At 43.6% G+C, this 17,961-nt stretch overlaps 1 protein-coding gene across 4 annotated transcripts in view; it reads right to left on the minus strand.

The window, feature by feature from the left end:
• MTSS1 (MTSS I-BAR domain containing 1) overlaps window positions 1-17,961 on the minus strand; it is a 171,757-nt gene that overhangs the window by 26,524 nt on the left and 127,272 nt on the right. For all 4 annotated transcript variants that reach the window (XM_054986026.1, XM_054986027.1, XM_054986025.1 and 1 more), the window contains exons 4-6: window positions 17,100-17,184; window positions 15,623-15,714; window positions 11,864-11,938 (exon numbers count right to left, since the gene is read on the minus strand). In XM_054986026.1, coding sequence (XP_054842001.1) covers window positions 11,864-11,938; window positions 15,623-15,714; window positions 17,100-17,184 — 252 coding nt within the window. The remainder of the gene's footprint in view (window positions 1-11,863; window positions 11,939-15,622; window positions 15,715-17,099; window positions 17,185-17,961) is intronic.

A 17,961-nucleotide genomic window follows, 5' to 3' on the forward strand; every position in this document is an offset into this window, starting at 1 on the left:
AATAATCAGTCTTTAAGACGGAGATTAATACTGAGGAGAAGTTACTTTAAAGGGAGCTTTCGCTAATACAAGCTAGCACAAAAGAGCAGTTGGTTAAAGCATGATGCTACTCTAAGAGAACCACACAGTAATTATCCTCCCCCCAACACACACACAAACAAAGCTTGTCCTTTAAGCAGACATGAAGGTTGATAAAATTGTGTACTATTGCCTAAATGCAGTTGAAGGAGGGCTGTATTTTAGGGAGGTGACCGTCTATTTCACCACAATGTTGCCTTACATCCTATCTGTTGCTTAAGTATGTGCTCTTATGTACTACCTGTTGCTTTAAGTATGACCTTACTGGGTAGTTCTATGTTGTCTAATGTTAGTTGTAGAATTGCTTATGCTCTATTTCAGCATTTCCTCAACTCTGTATTGGATTGCTGCCAAGGTTATATCTTTGTAAGCTTGCATTTATTTAACCTTATAGCATTGTTTATTGAAATGTCCGTGATATTGACTGTACTAATTTCACACTATGTAATCCAGTTTGAGCCTCAGTGAGAAAGGTGGACTATAAATGACATAAAAAAATAATAAATAACCAGTAAATTTCACACAAGCCTATGCACTTCTTCTATCATGTAGAATCATATATACCTCAACAGTAATGCTGCACAGGAAGCCAAGGTAATAAGCAGGGCATGTGAAGTTGCAGCGCACTGAAAAAGTCTTCACATGTCCAAAGATCACAGGACAGACACACACGGCTTTTCTTTCACTCCAACAGAAAATTCGGCAGCTCCTATATTTTCATTCCCTCACCCCCGACGGCACTCTTCTCAACACACACAGAGTAACTATTCCTGTTCAATTTAATCAACAGTCCTGCTGTATTGGAGGAAAAGCTGGAGCAAAGGTAACATATAAGGATACAGAAGAGGGCAGTTCACATCATCTTCCTCTCAAAATCTTCAACCGTTACCACAGCTGCCAGGAAGAATCACTCTTCCTGTTGGCCTGAAGGAAGAAAAGCTTGCCGCCTAGGAAAGAAAACACCTGGAGCTACAGGGCCCTTGTTGCTAGGCAGCACACGGGGGGGGGGGGGAGAGAACACGGACGGTTACAGGATATATTCCACTGTGGTCATTCCCACACGGTCATCCAAGATATTCTGCTTCCCCAAGCAGGGCAGTGATGGAGCAGGTTGGACCCCTGGGGCCCACCTTGGGGCAAAGCAGGAATAAATTATTCCTGTCGCCTCTTCCTGTATTCATGTCCTTAACGAAAAGTGGAACCCCAAGTGGCTGCTTGGTTCACTTCAGCGGTAAACCAACCCAAGGAACCAAGAGGACTCGGGAGATGACATTTCATATCACTACCACCAACAACCCATGTCTTTATTTTCCTCTCAGTGTTTTCTTGCCACGAGCTACCTGGGAGGCCTGTTGTCACGCAAAAAGAAGGTATACAAATCCTTAAATTGTCACAACAACCCAATAAGTAAATAAATAAGGATCCCATTGACAGGGGGGTCAGTAGCAGTGGGCTGGGGCCCACCCGGGAACTGCTAGCACTGATCTTGGTTCTGTCAGTACAAATGGTGAGGGGTTGTTTCTGAACCTTGCTAAGTGCTACCCAGAATCCTTTATGATAGCATGAGGGCTATTTAAGATAGTTGGTTTGTAGTAGCCATGTTGGTTTGTAGTAGAAGAACAAGATCTGGGTCCAGTAGCACCTTAAAGATCAACTAGATTTCCAAGGGACTTTGGTCCTTAAGGGGCTATTTAAGATTCATGCCTCATGCTGCAATTCCCACTGACAGCATCTTGACTCCACATCCTGAACGACAGTTATGGAGCTGCCCCAGGCAAGCAGCCTATTCCCTCCGCCAAGATGGAACCCGTCCTATTCAGGGCAGTATGCCAAGATTATACCACTTGGAGTCATTTCATCTCCTATCCACTGAATGTGACTTCCAGCTACTTACAGGATGAAGCTAGGAGGCTCAGATTTCAAGAACTGCTAGGAATCGTCTGGCTACTCAAGTGCAACTGTGCATGGCAGAATTTTTTACTCGAGAACAGTACATTTCAATTAAATCCTTAAACCTGCTGCTAAGGGAGAGACGTGCCATACGAGCGCAACTAGGAGCGCACTGATGCAGAAGCTCACACGTCCAATTCAGTTGCTGCTATTTAGAATGCATGCCAAGAAAACCATCAACTTCCAGGGCTTCTGACATACCTTACCAGAGTCAACATAGACCTGACTCAGCAACATATCCTGCTAGCTCCTGTCCGATCTTCTACTTCCACTGCCATGTAGAGCTAGGATGGGGTCCCCAAAATATATAAAAATGTGGCCACCTGTCAAAGTCATTTTGAATGAGTGCACACACAACTTATGTCCAGACTATGGAATTCAGTTCCCTGGAGAAAATGGCTGCTTTGGAGGGTGCACTGTATGACAGTATACCCCACTAAGGTCCCTAAGTGCCCTGACCTGGATAGCCCAGGTGAGCCTGATCTCATCAGATCTCAGAGGCTAAGTAGAGTTGGCCTTGGTTAGTAATTGGATGGAAGACCTCCAACAAAGCCCAAGGCTGCAGAGGCAGGCAATGGCAAACCACCTCTGTTAGTCTCTTGACATAAAAACCCCGCCAGGGGTCGCCATAAGTCAGCTATGACTTGAGGGCACTCTCCACCACCACTAAGGTTTGTAAACACAGCGTGATTCTTTAACCTTCCCTCTACTCACATGTGGTACTAAATATGAATCAAGTTCCTGCAGCCTAATAAATGAACTTTTAAAAATGCTGGAAGTGCCAGACACAGAACTTATGGCATATTCTCTGGTGTGGCCCTTACAAGTAGAGGTTTCCTCATTCCACTCTCTTTCTCCCTGTAATCTGCCTAGAAGCAGTACTACAGGGCCTGTTGTTCCCTATTGCCATGGACAACTGTTGGGCTAGCAAGAATTGCAGGAATGGTATGTAGTTTCTGTATTACCAAAGCATGCATATATTGAACTTTACTTTTTTTAGCTTTTGAAGTGATTGTTATCTGGGGGAGAGAAACTTTGCAAAACTTTGCAAAACTTTTCTGCAAACGTGTAAGCTTTTGTTTTAGCCATTGACCAGCTGTACAAGATGCTCCTATATACCTGAACAGCTCATCCACATACCGGACAGCTGGTAAATATTGCACAGAGACAACATCCCCTTGGGAAAAACCCAAGACTCATAATCCTTCCCCCCATTCCCTTCCATGCATGACTCAACTATTGAATTCAAACACTTTGTCTATATAAAATTGCGCAGTAAGACAAAGCTGTGATGAAAACAAGGGAGACACTGCAGTCTATTTTAAATCTTTTAAATTTCTGGCGTTGATCCCTTCAAGAGATTTATCTGAAATTCAAGGGCAGACAGGAGTACCCAAGAATAAAAGGAAAATTGAGGTTAGGAAGTTCTGAACTATAAACACCAGACTTTTTTTGGACCCCTCTACTGGTCTAGCTTTCAACACAGCCATAAAACCGGGCTCGAGGCCTCATACAAAAAACTTCACGTAAAAGGCCCACCAGATCTTATGAGATATTTTTGTGGTCATGGATATCAACAACATCAGGTGCTGATGACCCAACCAGGAAACCTGATGGGTATACACAGAACTGCTCTTGAACAACTCGAGCAAACAGAAAGTCCTAGAGGGTGATAGCCAATGACTGGTCTTTTCTTTGTGCAATTCCACAGGGCTCCATCATGCTGGTACTGCTTCTGCCAGATGAGGCACAGAAAAGATTTTGTACATCATTCTACATTTAAAAAATGGTCTTCATCTTTCTGGACTTCAATGTATTGTTGCTAGGGCCAACTCTGAACTCTAACAACAAAAATAATGTGGCAGAAAGCCAGAATTAGTTATATCTACAGGATATCACAAAGAGCACCAATGCTTTTACATTCAAGTTCTTTATCAATGTAACTATTTAACTTGGATTTCCTTGCTGCTAATTGTGGGTTGGATCTCTCCGATCTGTTCTGCAAAAGTGATGTTTTTCTCTGGCACAAGGAGACTTTCTTCGACACAAGGGACTCAAGCTCTTATATCGGGGGGCTGCTCTTTACACCTGAGGAAAGCGTTACTGCTAATGCAACAATTCCATATGACTCAATTCATTTTGCAAATTACAACCTAAGGCACTGGATTTTAACTTTCTAAACAGGATAGACAATCAATTCCCACTCCCAATAGCCTTACTTATCTTTAATCTGGGACACCCCCACAGAATGAGTAATGTATGAAAGAATATTTCTACCAAGTTTGAGATATACAGAAGCTATACATTCGTGATTAGTCAAGTCATAGCATTGCATGCAATTTTTTTTTTAAGGGAGAGAGGGAATTTTCAGGATCAAGGGTTTACAAACATTAAAAGGTTTCAAGCTCTAGACTTTAAAAGATACTAATTGTCAAATGCTTTGGCAACCATTCTGTCGAGCAACTGTACAAGTGGCTTTTCAAAAATGCAGAATTTTGTTGTGGCACAACGGGAGATCATTTGGATATCTGGCTCAGCCTTTCAGCATATGAACGAAAGTCTAAGTTCTTCAAAACTCCTTTTCTTATGAGAACTGGGTTGTAGTATATTCCAGTTCCTTTCTAGGCTAATAAAATGTGCAGATATTTTTCACTGAAAATACAAGGGCTGGGGTGAGATTAACTTGGATGTCTGAGCACTCTAAGGCAGGGGAGGGGGAGGGTAGGTTTGGGGTTTTCAAATTTTATTCCAATATGCCAAGGGGCCTATCCTATTTTTTCAGCCCGGTGGAATACTATTGCTTTCATGTTGTATGACATGAAATAAGGACAGGGATTCGTTCAGCCATCCTTGGATTTCAAGGCTGACATATTTTTGTTTCGTTTTGCTGAACTCAAAATTAAAGTCTAGGCAGCTAGTAGAGAGACTAGACAACCATCAGGAGGCCATAGCAAGGATTACACGAACCAGCCACCGGGGATACAGCGCAGCTTAGACTTACCCAGTGTCTCAGCTGTGAAGAAGGTGAGCATGATGAGAAATAGCAGGATACAAAAATTGGTACAGAAAAGGAAGACAAAAGTCAAAAACCAGGGTTCTAGCACTTTAAGTGTTTACATATAATTATCAGCTCAAAAAGAAGCAAAACAGTTCAAGTTGCAGTCTTCTCAACTCTGTACGTTTCAAAACTACTAAAGGTAGAAAGAGGCGTTACCAGTTCCAACAAAATCTGCTGTAAGCTTTCAGGGCTTTGTTGCAAGTCGCTAATATTGTACTACTATTCAACAGCTAATATTATATTGATATTGTAACCCACCTGGACTACTTCGGGGGAAAGGCAGTAAGTAACATGTCCTTCAAGGGTTAACAGGACAACTTCATGAATTTGACAAGAAACCAAACTAAGGTGTTGACATTCTAACAAAAACCTAATACAGGTGCAATGAAAGTTTTATTTCACAACGGACTGAGAGAGCATTCAAAGAGGGATGATCAGAACTCCAAAAGAGAGAGAGAGGGAGAGAATTAATCTTTTCAGGGTCCAAAGAGCAAAATATTGAAGCAAGGTACTATTTCTATATTACTATTTGCTATTCAAAATGCTTCACCACAACTTACATTCCAATAAAGAATCCCTGTATGATTTTCTCTATCTTGCTGATGGAGTCAGTGTTCATAAATAGAAGCTCACCCTGGTTTATTCATCTGGAAACAGAAGGATGCTCACAAATTGAAAGCTTGCTCACGATTCTTCCCCAGGCAGCATCTCAGAGACAAAACACTGCCCAAGATTTCATGATAATAAGAAAGTGGGTCAGTGAGAGAAACGACGTTCTCATTCAGAAATAGAGATGGGCATGACAAAAAAAAATTAACGATCCAGCTGATCGTGGATTGGCGCCAGCGACTATCCCGAATTAACGATCCACACCGATCATCTCCTGTTCCCGAGCTGTGGATCGTGGAGGCCAAAGCAGGCCGCGCTGCTATTCCCAGCTATGTGGGAAGGTGGGTGGTGGCAGCGGGTGGCGGCCCTCGCGGGTGCGGGGAGGCAGCAACAAGCCGCCTCCCCTCAGGTCCTATTCATTAACACAGGAGATCTGTGTTTGGCCGTAAGAGCTGCCTATCAGGGTTTGCAGGGATGAGATTGCCGTGCCCATGGCTACAGAACACCCCCTTCCCCCTCCCTCCCCTGGGTGTCTTCTCCCAACTTGTGACTGCTTTGCTGCTCCGTGGTTGGAAGGAAGCCCTGCTGATCAAGGAAAGCTGGGCTTCCATTTGGGTTTCCAGGGCGACAGAAGGAGGGCAAACAGAGCTCAGGCTTTCACCTGGCTCCGTTGCCAGGGGAATAGATTGCTGGCGCCTGAGTGTCTGGATCCCCGATCCGAGCCCGAACGCAACGATCCGGGCCTCTCCCGATCGCTGGATCGTTGGCCGTGGACGATCACGATCCGCTGGGTCACGATCACGCGACAGCCATTATCGTGGGTTTTTTCTGATTGTAATGCAGATCGTGCCCATCTCTATTCAGAAATACCACTGAACTAAAAAGTACAGATCCACGTTTGGCAATGTGCTTCTCTTGACAGACAAATTATCAAGGAAGGTAGGAATAGCAGACATTTAAGGGCTACACAGAACGGCAATCAATCCAGTTTTGTGGAAATTTTGGAAAAGAAGGAAAGAAAGAGGAACTTTGTATCTGCACAGTTAGCAACCTGAAACTTGCACAAATATTTTCAGCCTTCCATATCCCATCAATGCCTTGTTTTTCTTTCAATGTAATTTTAAACGTATGGTTGCAAAACTGGAAACTGAGCTTTCGGAATCTCTAAGAGGCCTATTTAAGTAAAGACTGGCTCAATAAACCTAACAAATCCTAAATCCTGAGACTGTATCACACCATCAGGCTTAAATGCCATTTTAGCATCCAAACCCCCATTTTCCAGCACTACTAAGACAAACTTCTACAATTTTTGCCTTGTACCTTCTCCCTTAACAAGATAGGAATTTACAGTGTTGCTCACTCCCTTATCACATAACAAAATATTTAGGTTTCTGTTATCAGAACTATTAATGATCATTATGTCATTCCCATAAACATGTCCAGAAAACATGAAGGACAAATATTCACATCAAGGAATTTACCACCCAGTTAGGTAGGCAGGCAAGTAGAAATGTCAGACACAGGAGATTGCAAGAAAACAAACAGGTAGACAGGAAAAGAAAACAATCTACCGTGGATTACAGACAGAACCACATACCAAGAAAAACCAAGGGCCACAGCTCCCTTCTCTTGCCTGCCACTCCCAGCTCCTCAAACCATTTTGACTCAACATATATGGAGCAATTTATTTTACGTTGCATCAATATCTAACATTGCTTGGGGGGAGGGGGTGATTTTCTTTGATTCCCCTTCTTACTGCAGACCTCAGATTCTTCCTCTAGGATCGCCAGAGGGAATTATTTGCCACTGTCAGCAGAAGAGGGGTATCAAGGAAGTCCAATTCCACTGATGGAAAACCCTTTCATCAGCAGAGATTTATTGGGGGATCCTAGTCCAGAGAATGAACGTGGGGCCCTCTACATGCAAAGCCCCTCCCAGAAATCTGTCTACATTATATTTTAAAAAAGCTCCAGTGTCACCTGGCAATGCATCATTGTAAACTGTGTGACTATGCAAACCTGTTTGGGCTTCCGCTCAAATCCTGCTGCCACTGCTGTCTCCCCCACAGCTGAAAGATAAAGCCTCCTTACTTCTATCTCCTGCAATTCTGCCTTCCCTGCTTAGTCCAAAAGGATAACATTTCCACATGTTTCTCTGGGTCAGCAGCTGCAGCAGTCAAACAGTAGAATTTGAGAGCTACTCACCTGGTTCTAGTACACGATTACTCTACCTCTTTTTCCAATTCTGCTACTCTATCTAGAATCTCATCAATTAGAACATCAACCTGGGGAGACTTTGCTATCTAGGCTAAGCTTTCCCACCTCGTCAGCTGATGCCTTTAAAAAGGAACTGCAACACAGAGGTGTTGCCTTTTGCCTGAGTAGATTTTGCCAATCAGTAGTTAGTTATTTAACGTATTGTTATGGAATTTCATATTTGTATTATTATAGCATTTCATGTTTTGTTAGTCGCCTTGGGTGCTCTTTCGAACAGAAAGGCGAGAACGAACAAACAAAGCACGATCATTCTCCGGAACACATGGAATGATAAAGTCAACTGCAAACTCATTCATATGGGAGCGGTCCAAATACCAACAAATAAGCGAAGAGGTATGACTGCAATTTGCAATGTATGTCTTCAGGTTTCTCCCGCTACCCAACTATATAAAAGTAAAGCTACAAAGCAGAGCTGGAAAGACCAGATAAACACCGGCCACAAACAATCAGGTTGCCCCAATAGCTTTTTTGGATACTTTTTAAAAAAAACAACTGATGCCAGCCCAAATTTGGCAAAAGACAAACTATGGATAAGGTACCTTCTGGAGAGATGGACACGGACACGGACACAGAAATTATTGAATTATTCACAAAAATTACAAAATATTTTGATCTTGATTTTTTTACACTTTGTCCTAGATAATTTTGTTCATTTTAGTTGGATAAAACAGTTCTGTCATAGGAATGGCAAGAACACTGGCTTGCATCCCACAAGATCTGGCCTTCCCTGCCTCCTTCTTCCTGGTCCCAAATCCACCCCAACCAAGAAGATAATTCTCTCTCAAATTCTCACCCATTATGAGGAGGCCTAACATGAAAAGTGAAGAGAAAGCCTGTTGCCACTTATCATCCAGTTCTTTTATCATTTTACTTAAAAGCGGGTTATCTCTGGTTCTGCATTAACAAAATTATTTTACCCTTCAGTCATTTTAAAGGAAAGTGACATGCCAACGAGGGGAAAATAACTACTACTATAAATGAGCTACCCTGGAATTTTTGGCTACCTTTTTTGATCCAAAGCTGCCCTGCCTCGACCACTATGACCCATGACATTCAACCTGAAAGGTCAAGGGTCACACTGTTGTTACACTCCCAAATTCTCAGTCATTATGCCTATTCAGAGCGGGCTTCACAGCTATTTATTTATTTATTTATTTATTTATTTATTTATTTATTTATTTATTTATTTATTTATTTATTTATTTCAGATTTGTATTCCGCCCTCCCCCACAAGCGGGCTCAGGGCAGATAACAACATATTAAAAATACAATTAAAAATTCATGTATATTAAAAACAACACATTTAAAACAGGATGGTGGACAGCCTTCACAGGGAGGGTTAAGATTTATACACCCCTTTTTCCAGGCTGGCGGAGGCCCAGCCTCAGCCATATTCCTGGTGGAACAACTCTGTCTTGCAGGCCCGGCAAAAACATAGTAGGTCCTGCCGGGCCCTGATTTCAGCAGACAGAGCGTTCCACCAGGTGGGAGCTAGGACCGAAAAGGCCCGGGCTCTAGTCGAGGCTACGCGGGTTTCCTTGGGGCCAGGGGCCACCAACAGCTGTTTGTCCCCTGATCAGAGTGTCCTCTGGGGAATATATGGGGAGAGATGGTCCCGTAGATACGCTGGTCCTAGTCCACACAGGGCCTTACAGGTCAATACATGTTACAGCTACAGAACAGGTTGAGATCACATCACCTTTTTGCTCCTCCATGTACAAAATGATTAGCTGGAAGTGGAATGGGGTGACCAATTTTACACCACAAATGGGACACTGGTGCCCAGCGACTGGCTACACAGGGCTTCATCTTTTTTCCCAGCCCCCTACCAAAGACTGCTGTACAAAAAATCAGCATGGTTTAGTGAGATGCCTGACCTTGTACTACTCATGCAGTAAAATACATCAGTAGCTTACATACAGAACTTTATCCATGCTTCTCCTCAACAAAAATATGCACACATTAAAATAGCCAATAATCAGAAGTGATTTATACTGTTTGGGGACAGAACACACAAGGGTGGGGATGGCAATTACAACAATGCGCTCTGGTAGGATGGCTTGCTTCTCAACCATTGGTTCGGCACTCTGCACAACTTACATACAAAAGGTAACCATTTTTATAACATCTTGTATTAACGAACTCTATACGCAGATACTTTAATGGTGGGGAAAAAAAATTCAAGAACACGTTAAGGTGTGCATGCTCATCCAGTCCATAAATTTGAAACTAAATCTTGCTTGCAGAATTGGACACTGTTCTGTGGAGGTGTGGATCAGGGAACTCCACCTTCTGTGTCGTGCATTGTTAAATCAGACTATTAAGTGGTTTGTGCTCAAATGATCACTTACGACTTCACTGGGATTCATGAAATAAAAAGCAGGCTAAAGCTGTGAGCCCCAGCGACCTCATGCCAAAGACGATTTAATCCGGCAGGGTGTCATGCAGAGAAGGGATGGGAGGTGCCCCTTATTGTGACTTTGAAACACCTCCAGTTAATCCATGAGACCAGGGCTTTTTTTCAGCTGGAACGCGGTGGAAGGGAGTTCCGGAACCTCTTGAAAATAGTCACATGGGCCGGTGGCCCCGCCCCCTGATCTCCAGGCAGAGGGGAGCTGAGATTGCCCTCCGCGCCACATGGCACGGAGGGCAATCTAAACTCCCCTCTGTCTGGAGATCAGGGGGCGGGGCCACCGGCCCATGTGACCTTTTTCTCCGAGGGCAACCCACTGAGTTCCACCACCTCTTTTCCCAGAAAAAAAGCCCTGCGTGAGACCATTTAGGAGAAGGATCCTATGATCTGCCAGTGTAAGACAATAATAGAATCAGACTTTCCCCATCTTTTCCATCTCTCAGCAGCTCTCTGTAAACACCAAAGACAATGTCAAGAACGGGAAGACCCGCATGGATAAAACGCCAAGCAACACTGTTGGCTGCAGCAAGGAGGCAGGAGAAGGTGAAATCACCTTTCTTGCCTGTTACACCAGCAGACCTCCATTGACAAGCTCCTGTGCTAAAAGAGGTAGAGAGGGAGACATTTTAGCCTAATTTCCCCCTCTTTACTGTACACGTGACACTGTATTGGTGATAGATCAAGATGGGTGACCGCATTAGTCTGTCTGTAGCAGTGTAAAAGAGCAAGAGTCCAGTAGCACCTGTAAGACTAACAAAATTAGTGGTAGGGTATGAGCTTTTGTGAGCCACAGCAGATACATGAAAGCTCATACCCTACCACTAATTTTGTTCGTCTTATAGGTGCTACCGGACTCTTGCTCTTTTATACTGTATTGGTGTTGGTCTCCTAACCCTCTATCTTTTTAGGGTTCACATGGAGCTCCTGGAGGAAAGTAGGACAGATCAATGCCTTGGATAATCTAGCCCTGTACCTATACAGGAGGCCTTTTTAAAAAGACCCCCAAACACACACACGGAGCTGGATACAAAGAAGCCCTTTTGCCAAGCAAGGGATCCCTTTAACAGGGGCCTTCCTTTTAGCACAACAGAGTCTTTGGATCTAACCCACTTTGTTTAACCACATAATATTGAATAGATGGAAGAGGAGGTGTTTGAAACTTGCAGTAAATTCTGTCCCCTCCCCAACTTCAAAAACACTGTGAAACGGCACCCTTCAGTTTTGGTGTGTATATCTATATCAACAGTAGAATTGAGAAATAATACAAGGAATATAGGAATTGGGCAAGGGGAGAAAAAGATACATATTAGTAATGATCTGGTAAGTTTAGAAGGGGTGTAAGTTCATAAAGTTTGAGAAATTTGGGGAAAATAACATATAAATATTTATGCCTATCCACAAGAACCCAGTATTAAACCAAACAACATCTGATTGTTCAATTCAGCACATTGTTCAAGAAAAATAAAATGGGACAGTTACCTTTCTTTGCTTTCTTTTGCAGTTTCAGGGTGTCTGAGGATTTCTTTTTTATCTCCTGGCGGGCTTTTTTGTACTCTAGAAGAGATACACAGTTTGTGTATTGACACAAATTGATACCTACATTGTGGGATGCTTTACAAAATGCAAGTTATGCTTTGGGAGAACAGAAGCACAAAGAAGACTGGCAGTGTAAAGAAAAGCATCCTTTAATTCAAATGTGAAAAGAATACGAAACAAAAATCCTCAGCCGAAACATATCCCACGGTATCCTGACGTAGAGCAGGGGTCATTTCGTAGAAAAAGAGCTGCAGGAACTCATTAGCATGACTCATTAGTATATGCCACGCCCCTTGACAGCACCGAAAGTGTGTCATTAGCATAACTGATTTGCATATGCCATACTCCCTGACATCACCTATCTTGGCTGTTTTGGACCCAATCCTGGCCATTCAGGGCCAAAACTGGGCCCAAAATGGCAAAAAGAGGCCCAAAATGGTCAGGATCCACCACCTGTCAGAGGCCCAATGTGGGCCATTTCGGGACCAATCCTGGTTGTTTTGGGACCAAAATAGCTGAAAGTGGCCATTTTGGGCCCGGATCAGGACTGAAACGGCTGGGACCAGGTTGGTGCCAGACAAGGGAGGGTTCCCCCGCCTGGCACAGACCCGATCCAGGCCATTTCAGCCTTGATCCAGGCCCTTTTGGCCCCAATCCAGGCAGCAAGGGGCCCAAAATGGCCGAAAAGCAGGTGGGCGGGGCCACTTGACATGTGTCCTCTTTGGAGAACTATCAGAACTCTGTTCCTGTGCGTTCCCCCTCAAAATGAGCCCTGACGTAGAGCATGAAATAGCAAGCAGAAGGGGGGGAAAGCTATTCTATACCATGGGTGTAAAGTGAAGTCCTAACCAAACAAACTAGATACACATTCTCACACCCATTCCATTCTAATGTGCGTCAGAAGTTATATGAGTATCAGGGCCCAGCTAAAGAGATTAGCCTTATGCATGTATACTTTTATATTATTTGACATCTGTGAATGAAAAAGGTTTCTTGACCATCATTTCTACAAACAGTTATAATACCTAATAGGATTAATCCAGCAAAGTAAATTCAGAATAAGGTGAACACAGAGACAAAGTTCAGTAAGACATTCAAACACACATTAAAAATGAATCTAAGCCAATTATGAAAAACGAAAGCCGCACTTGCTCACAGCTTCCTTAAAGTAAGGAAACCTGCATTTATTGTAAATACATAAATTCTTGAACGTATGCAAAAAAGTGACAGTTTACTGGAATAATCAAGATTTACTTGGCTGAAAGTATCAGTTCTGCACCTGCAATATTTCTGGTTTTTTAAAACTATTTCTATTAATTGTAGCTCTATTATAGTAGGGAATTTTACAATGCAATCCTGAATAGAATTAAACCATTGGACTCAATGGGATTAGAAGAGAGTAACTCTCTATCGGAAGGCACTGCTAAACCACTCAAGAATATCCTTCCATTTTGCATATAGTAATGCTTCAATTTTTGAAAAAATTTAAAAACATTTGAGAATTTACGAAGTTCATGTCGAGTTACATCAGGCACTGCATATGCTCCTATATGTAAAGGGGAGCCGTTTCCTCTCTTCTCACACCTACGCAGCGAATTTTCCCCACATCTTTGATGCCACTGTTCAAGCGGCAGGGCCCAGACATATATACTTCAGTATACATCCATCTGTTTTGTATGGTCAGTTTCTGCAGATAAAATCCACACGCTAACCTCTAATCTGTGCCTAGGGACGTTACACTCCAGTCTGGATGACTGGTAGCATCAGTGGCCGGGCAGACACGGCAGAAGATGGAGAGATGAAGCATGCCCCTTTTCTCATGATCTGAATCCATACTGCCCTATTTGGCCCTTTGAGAAGCCTCTAACTCTTGCGATAAATATGAACACACTGGCATGTAATAAAACTAATTACAACGAATGAAAATTTCCAGTGCCTGAAATTCTTGGTTGTACCTACACCTTGCCACATGAGGGTGCATTTAAGCTGTCTCTGCAGACCAATTGCAAGCCAAAAAAACAAAAATCTAAAGCTGAACCTCTAGTTCGTGGAGGCTTACGCTAGCAGAAATATTGTGAGTCTTTTAAGGGGATATAGCACCAAACAAACATTGCCACCAACCCACTGGAACGTGTCCCCATGAGCCTGAAAGCGTCCTGAGTGGCTTTGGATTGACACAGGAAGCTGCCTCTACGTGCAGAATGTTTTGAATCCCTCCCTATGGGCGGTTGACTCCTCAAGGCAAGTGGTAAAAGTTCAGGTCAGACCAAAGGATCTCTGAAGTCCAGCATTTTGTGCAAACCAGACAGCCTCTGTCCACAACCAGTTCCCCCCCCCAGCATCTGGCAATCTGAGACATACCGGCCCTGAACATGGAGGTGACCTCTTTTAATTCTTTTTAAAAGCTATCCGAGATAGGGCCGATGGAGGTGCAATGCTGGGTCCCTCTTATTCATAATTAAGAGATCAGGCATCAGCTGCAAGACATGATGTCCTCCTCTTGTATTGAGGAGGAATGGACTCTGCATACATTATCTGTTGTTATTGGTTACATTGAGGTAGACATCTGGTGCCAACCAACATTCTGGTTCAACTAAGACTCGAAACCCATATGAAACTGGTCTCAAACCCAAGCTAAGCAAGAAAAGTTCACCTTAACCACACTTAATTTTGGTGCCAATCTAACACTAACTTAAGCATGGTTCAAGGTTTGGGGGAAGAGAATTTGCCCCCGTGATGGGGAAAGATGCAGCCAGGGATGTACAACCCCATATTCCAGGAGAGAAGCAGTGGTTTGGTGGGGAAGTATCTGCTTAGGCGTGCAGAAGAGCCCAGGATCAATCCCTGCTATCTGCAGTCAAAAGGATCTGGTAGAAGGTGATGGGAGAGATCTTTATCCAAGATCCTGGAGAGCCACCTGCAAACTGTATGTAATGTCTGTTGTGAGCCACTCTGAGCTTGCGTGCAGGGCGGGCGGGCTATAAATCTAATAATAAACTTAAACCACCAGCAGACAATACTGACCTCAACAGACCAAGAGTCTGACTCCATCTAAAATAGCTTCATCCATCTCGTAAGACGAAGCTATCATTATTTCTTGCAAGATGACTAGTTAGAGCCAAACTAGACGTTACAAACTGCACGAGTTCACCATGGGGACTTGCAGCTATACCACAGCTGCTAGTTCTGGGAATAAACATGTAGTGAGCCTGATTTGCATCCAGACCAGTGCACAGGAGAAAGAATAACACTTTTCTTCACCCCCTTTCCTGTTTTCAGTGGCTGGAACTGCCCAGGGGCCACGGGTGTGAGAGTTATTTTCTCTGTGTGGAGCCAACACACGCAACCATACACGGCATGTGCTGGCTCTCAACTGAGCAATTTTCTCCCTCAGCCCCTATGCAGCCCCTGGGCTATTTCAGCACCAAAAAAACCACAGCAGAGCAGGCAAGAATTTCTCCTCCTATGCAGGAGTCCCAATCTGAATCGGGACCTGCTGCATGTTTACTCATGAGTTGTCACCAGGAACTAGCTGTTACAGTAAACCTGAAAGTCTCTGCAGCGAACTCATGTACTCTGTAATGTCTAGTTGGCTCTGAGTTCCCTAAGTACATAGCACAAAGAGAAGGAGCTTTTTAAGATGCTGTATTCATTCACTAGTAATAAATCACACACACACACACATCTATTTTGTATAACTACCTTTTGCATGGTCTTTATCCAGTTGATTAGCTGCTTTCTTCCACTCTTCCATCTGCTCTTGAAGCGGGTTTATCAGACAGTCGATTAAAGCACTAATTTTGTTGAGAGAACACAAAGAGGAATCAAATCCTGGCGGGGGGAAAGTAAAATAAATCTCTCTCCACCCTATGCCTGTGAGCTATTTCCAAACACTCCCAATAAAACTATTTTTCCTATTAATAATAATGTTTCATACAATGCTCTACTTCAAATACATTATCTCAATAATCTTGATAAACAACCTTGTATAGTAAGGGAGAATTTGTATTTCAGATCACAGTGGGGACAGCCAGTGTGATGTCACAGTTGTGGTGCACAGCAAGGATGGAGAAGGCCCAGGTACAAATCTCCCACTCAGCCAGGAAGTTCACTGAGCATATTTGGGCCAGTCACACACATACACAGAGTATCCTACCTTACAAGAGTGTTGTGAGGTTAGAACTGGAGAAGAGGAGAATCTGTGTTTACCATCCTGAGCTAAGCAGGGGTGATGGTGGGGAATAAAAATGTGAGAGAAGGAGGGGGAAATCTGAGGTGGAAAGCATGGGTTGCCAAAGACCACCAAGGAACCGTGGCAAAGCCAGATATGACTTGAGACTCAGAGCTAAACTACACAAGATGAATTACACAAGGACGCTCAAGTGAAGGGAGATGCAATGTTAGACGGGAAGCATCATTTGAATTTCACCTCTCTACAGAGCCCACAAAGATAGTTCCTCAGGGGGTTTGTTAATAATTGACAGAGCCTTTGGGAAGGCAAAGAGGAAATTAACAAACCCTCTGAGGAGTGATCTTTGCCAGCTCTGTAGAGAGAGGTGAAATTCAAACTACACTTCCTGGCTAACATTGCTTCTCCCTTCACTAGAGCATCCTTGTGTAATTCGTCTCGTGTAGTTTAGCTCTCAGTGCTGCTTCTCTCAGCCAGTGTGCTGCAACAGCTCTCATGCCTCTGTGAGCATTTTTATACAGGATGTGGTTGATATGAAATTTAAATCAATCAAGAGCTCTCAAATTCACTCTAGCGTTAGCAGATACAGATGCAGGCCCAGTAAAACATTTGCTTTGGTAACAATGGCTCAATATGGGAAGTTCTGCCTTCTGGCACAATTTGTTTCACTGCTGAGCGACAGTAACTCCAAGGATAGGCATTCCAAGCGTGTAAAAAAGGGCTTGAGAGCCAGCAAGCCTGGTTTTCTCATGGTGGGCAGCTAAATCTTCCCTTTCCACAAAGCCCAGTTGTTAGGCAAGAGAAAAGGAAAGGGTGTTCCCGGGGACGGAAAGTCAGAGGTCAGCTGGAAGCCAGCCCCGGTAAACAACTTAATGCGCTCCTGAATGAAAGGGGCTGTGTAGCAATTACATCTTGACAGCAGTCCAGGGGATAAACGAAGAGCCGTTTCCAAACTCCCGTCAAGCCCAGAGCATGACACTCATGACTCACCTTGAAAACTGTCTGAGTTTGGACTCGATGCTCCGGTGCCGCATGCACATTCTGGTCAGAGCCGAGCCGATTTCTCGGGTAGCACCTGAGAAAAGAAAATCAATTTGTAAAACACGCAAAAAACCCACCCCTGCTTTTCTATTTAAAAATGGAGTCCGCTGGTAGAATTTTAAAAAAAATTAACAGTTAGTGCGAGGGGCTGAATCTGGAATTGGGGGTGGGGGAGACACTAGGATCAAGTTATTGCTTAAACAATGAAACTCATTGGATGGCCTTGAGCCATCAGTCTCTCTCAGCCAGGCCTACCCCAAAGGATTACTGTGAAGAAAATAACAGGACAACCCCAACCATACACTACACCTGTAAGCTCCTTGGAGAAAGGATGGGATATGAACAGGAGGTGCCTTTTTAGGGTCCTCAGCACCCCCTCCTCACTTTATTCACATTATGAAAGTGCATTTAAGGGCTACCACATTATATTTTTATCCACCCTCTCCCTTCAAGGAGATCAGGGCAGCGTGTATGGTTCTCTTCTCCTCCATGTTATCCGTGAGGTAGGTCAGGCTGAGAGATACTGACTGTCTTGGGGTCATCTAGGGAGCTTCACAGCTGAGAGAGTTACTGTCCAGTACTCTAACTAAACCAGCACTCTGGCTAGGAAACCAATATCCTTAGCATGGATAAGGGGCCTACTGAGCAATGGTTGGTATAGCATGGAACAGAATCAGCCTAACAGATCGAACCAAATGCCTTAAAGATACGGGTACTGATGGCTGTGTGCCAGATTTAGTGATGGGGAATTTGGCTTTGGTCTTTGGACATTTGGCAGTCAAGGAACTTAATCTCAACTGACTTGAGTTCA

Source organism: Eublepharis macularius, chromosome 7 (genome assembly GCF_028583425.1).
Source record: "Eublepharis macularius isolate TG4126 chromosome 7, MPM_Emac_v1.0, whole genome shotgun sequence".
In the NCBI taxonomy this organism is placed as follows: domain Eukaryota; kingdom Metazoa; phylum Chordata; class Lepidosauria; order Squamata; family Eublepharidae; genus Eublepharis; species Eublepharis macularius.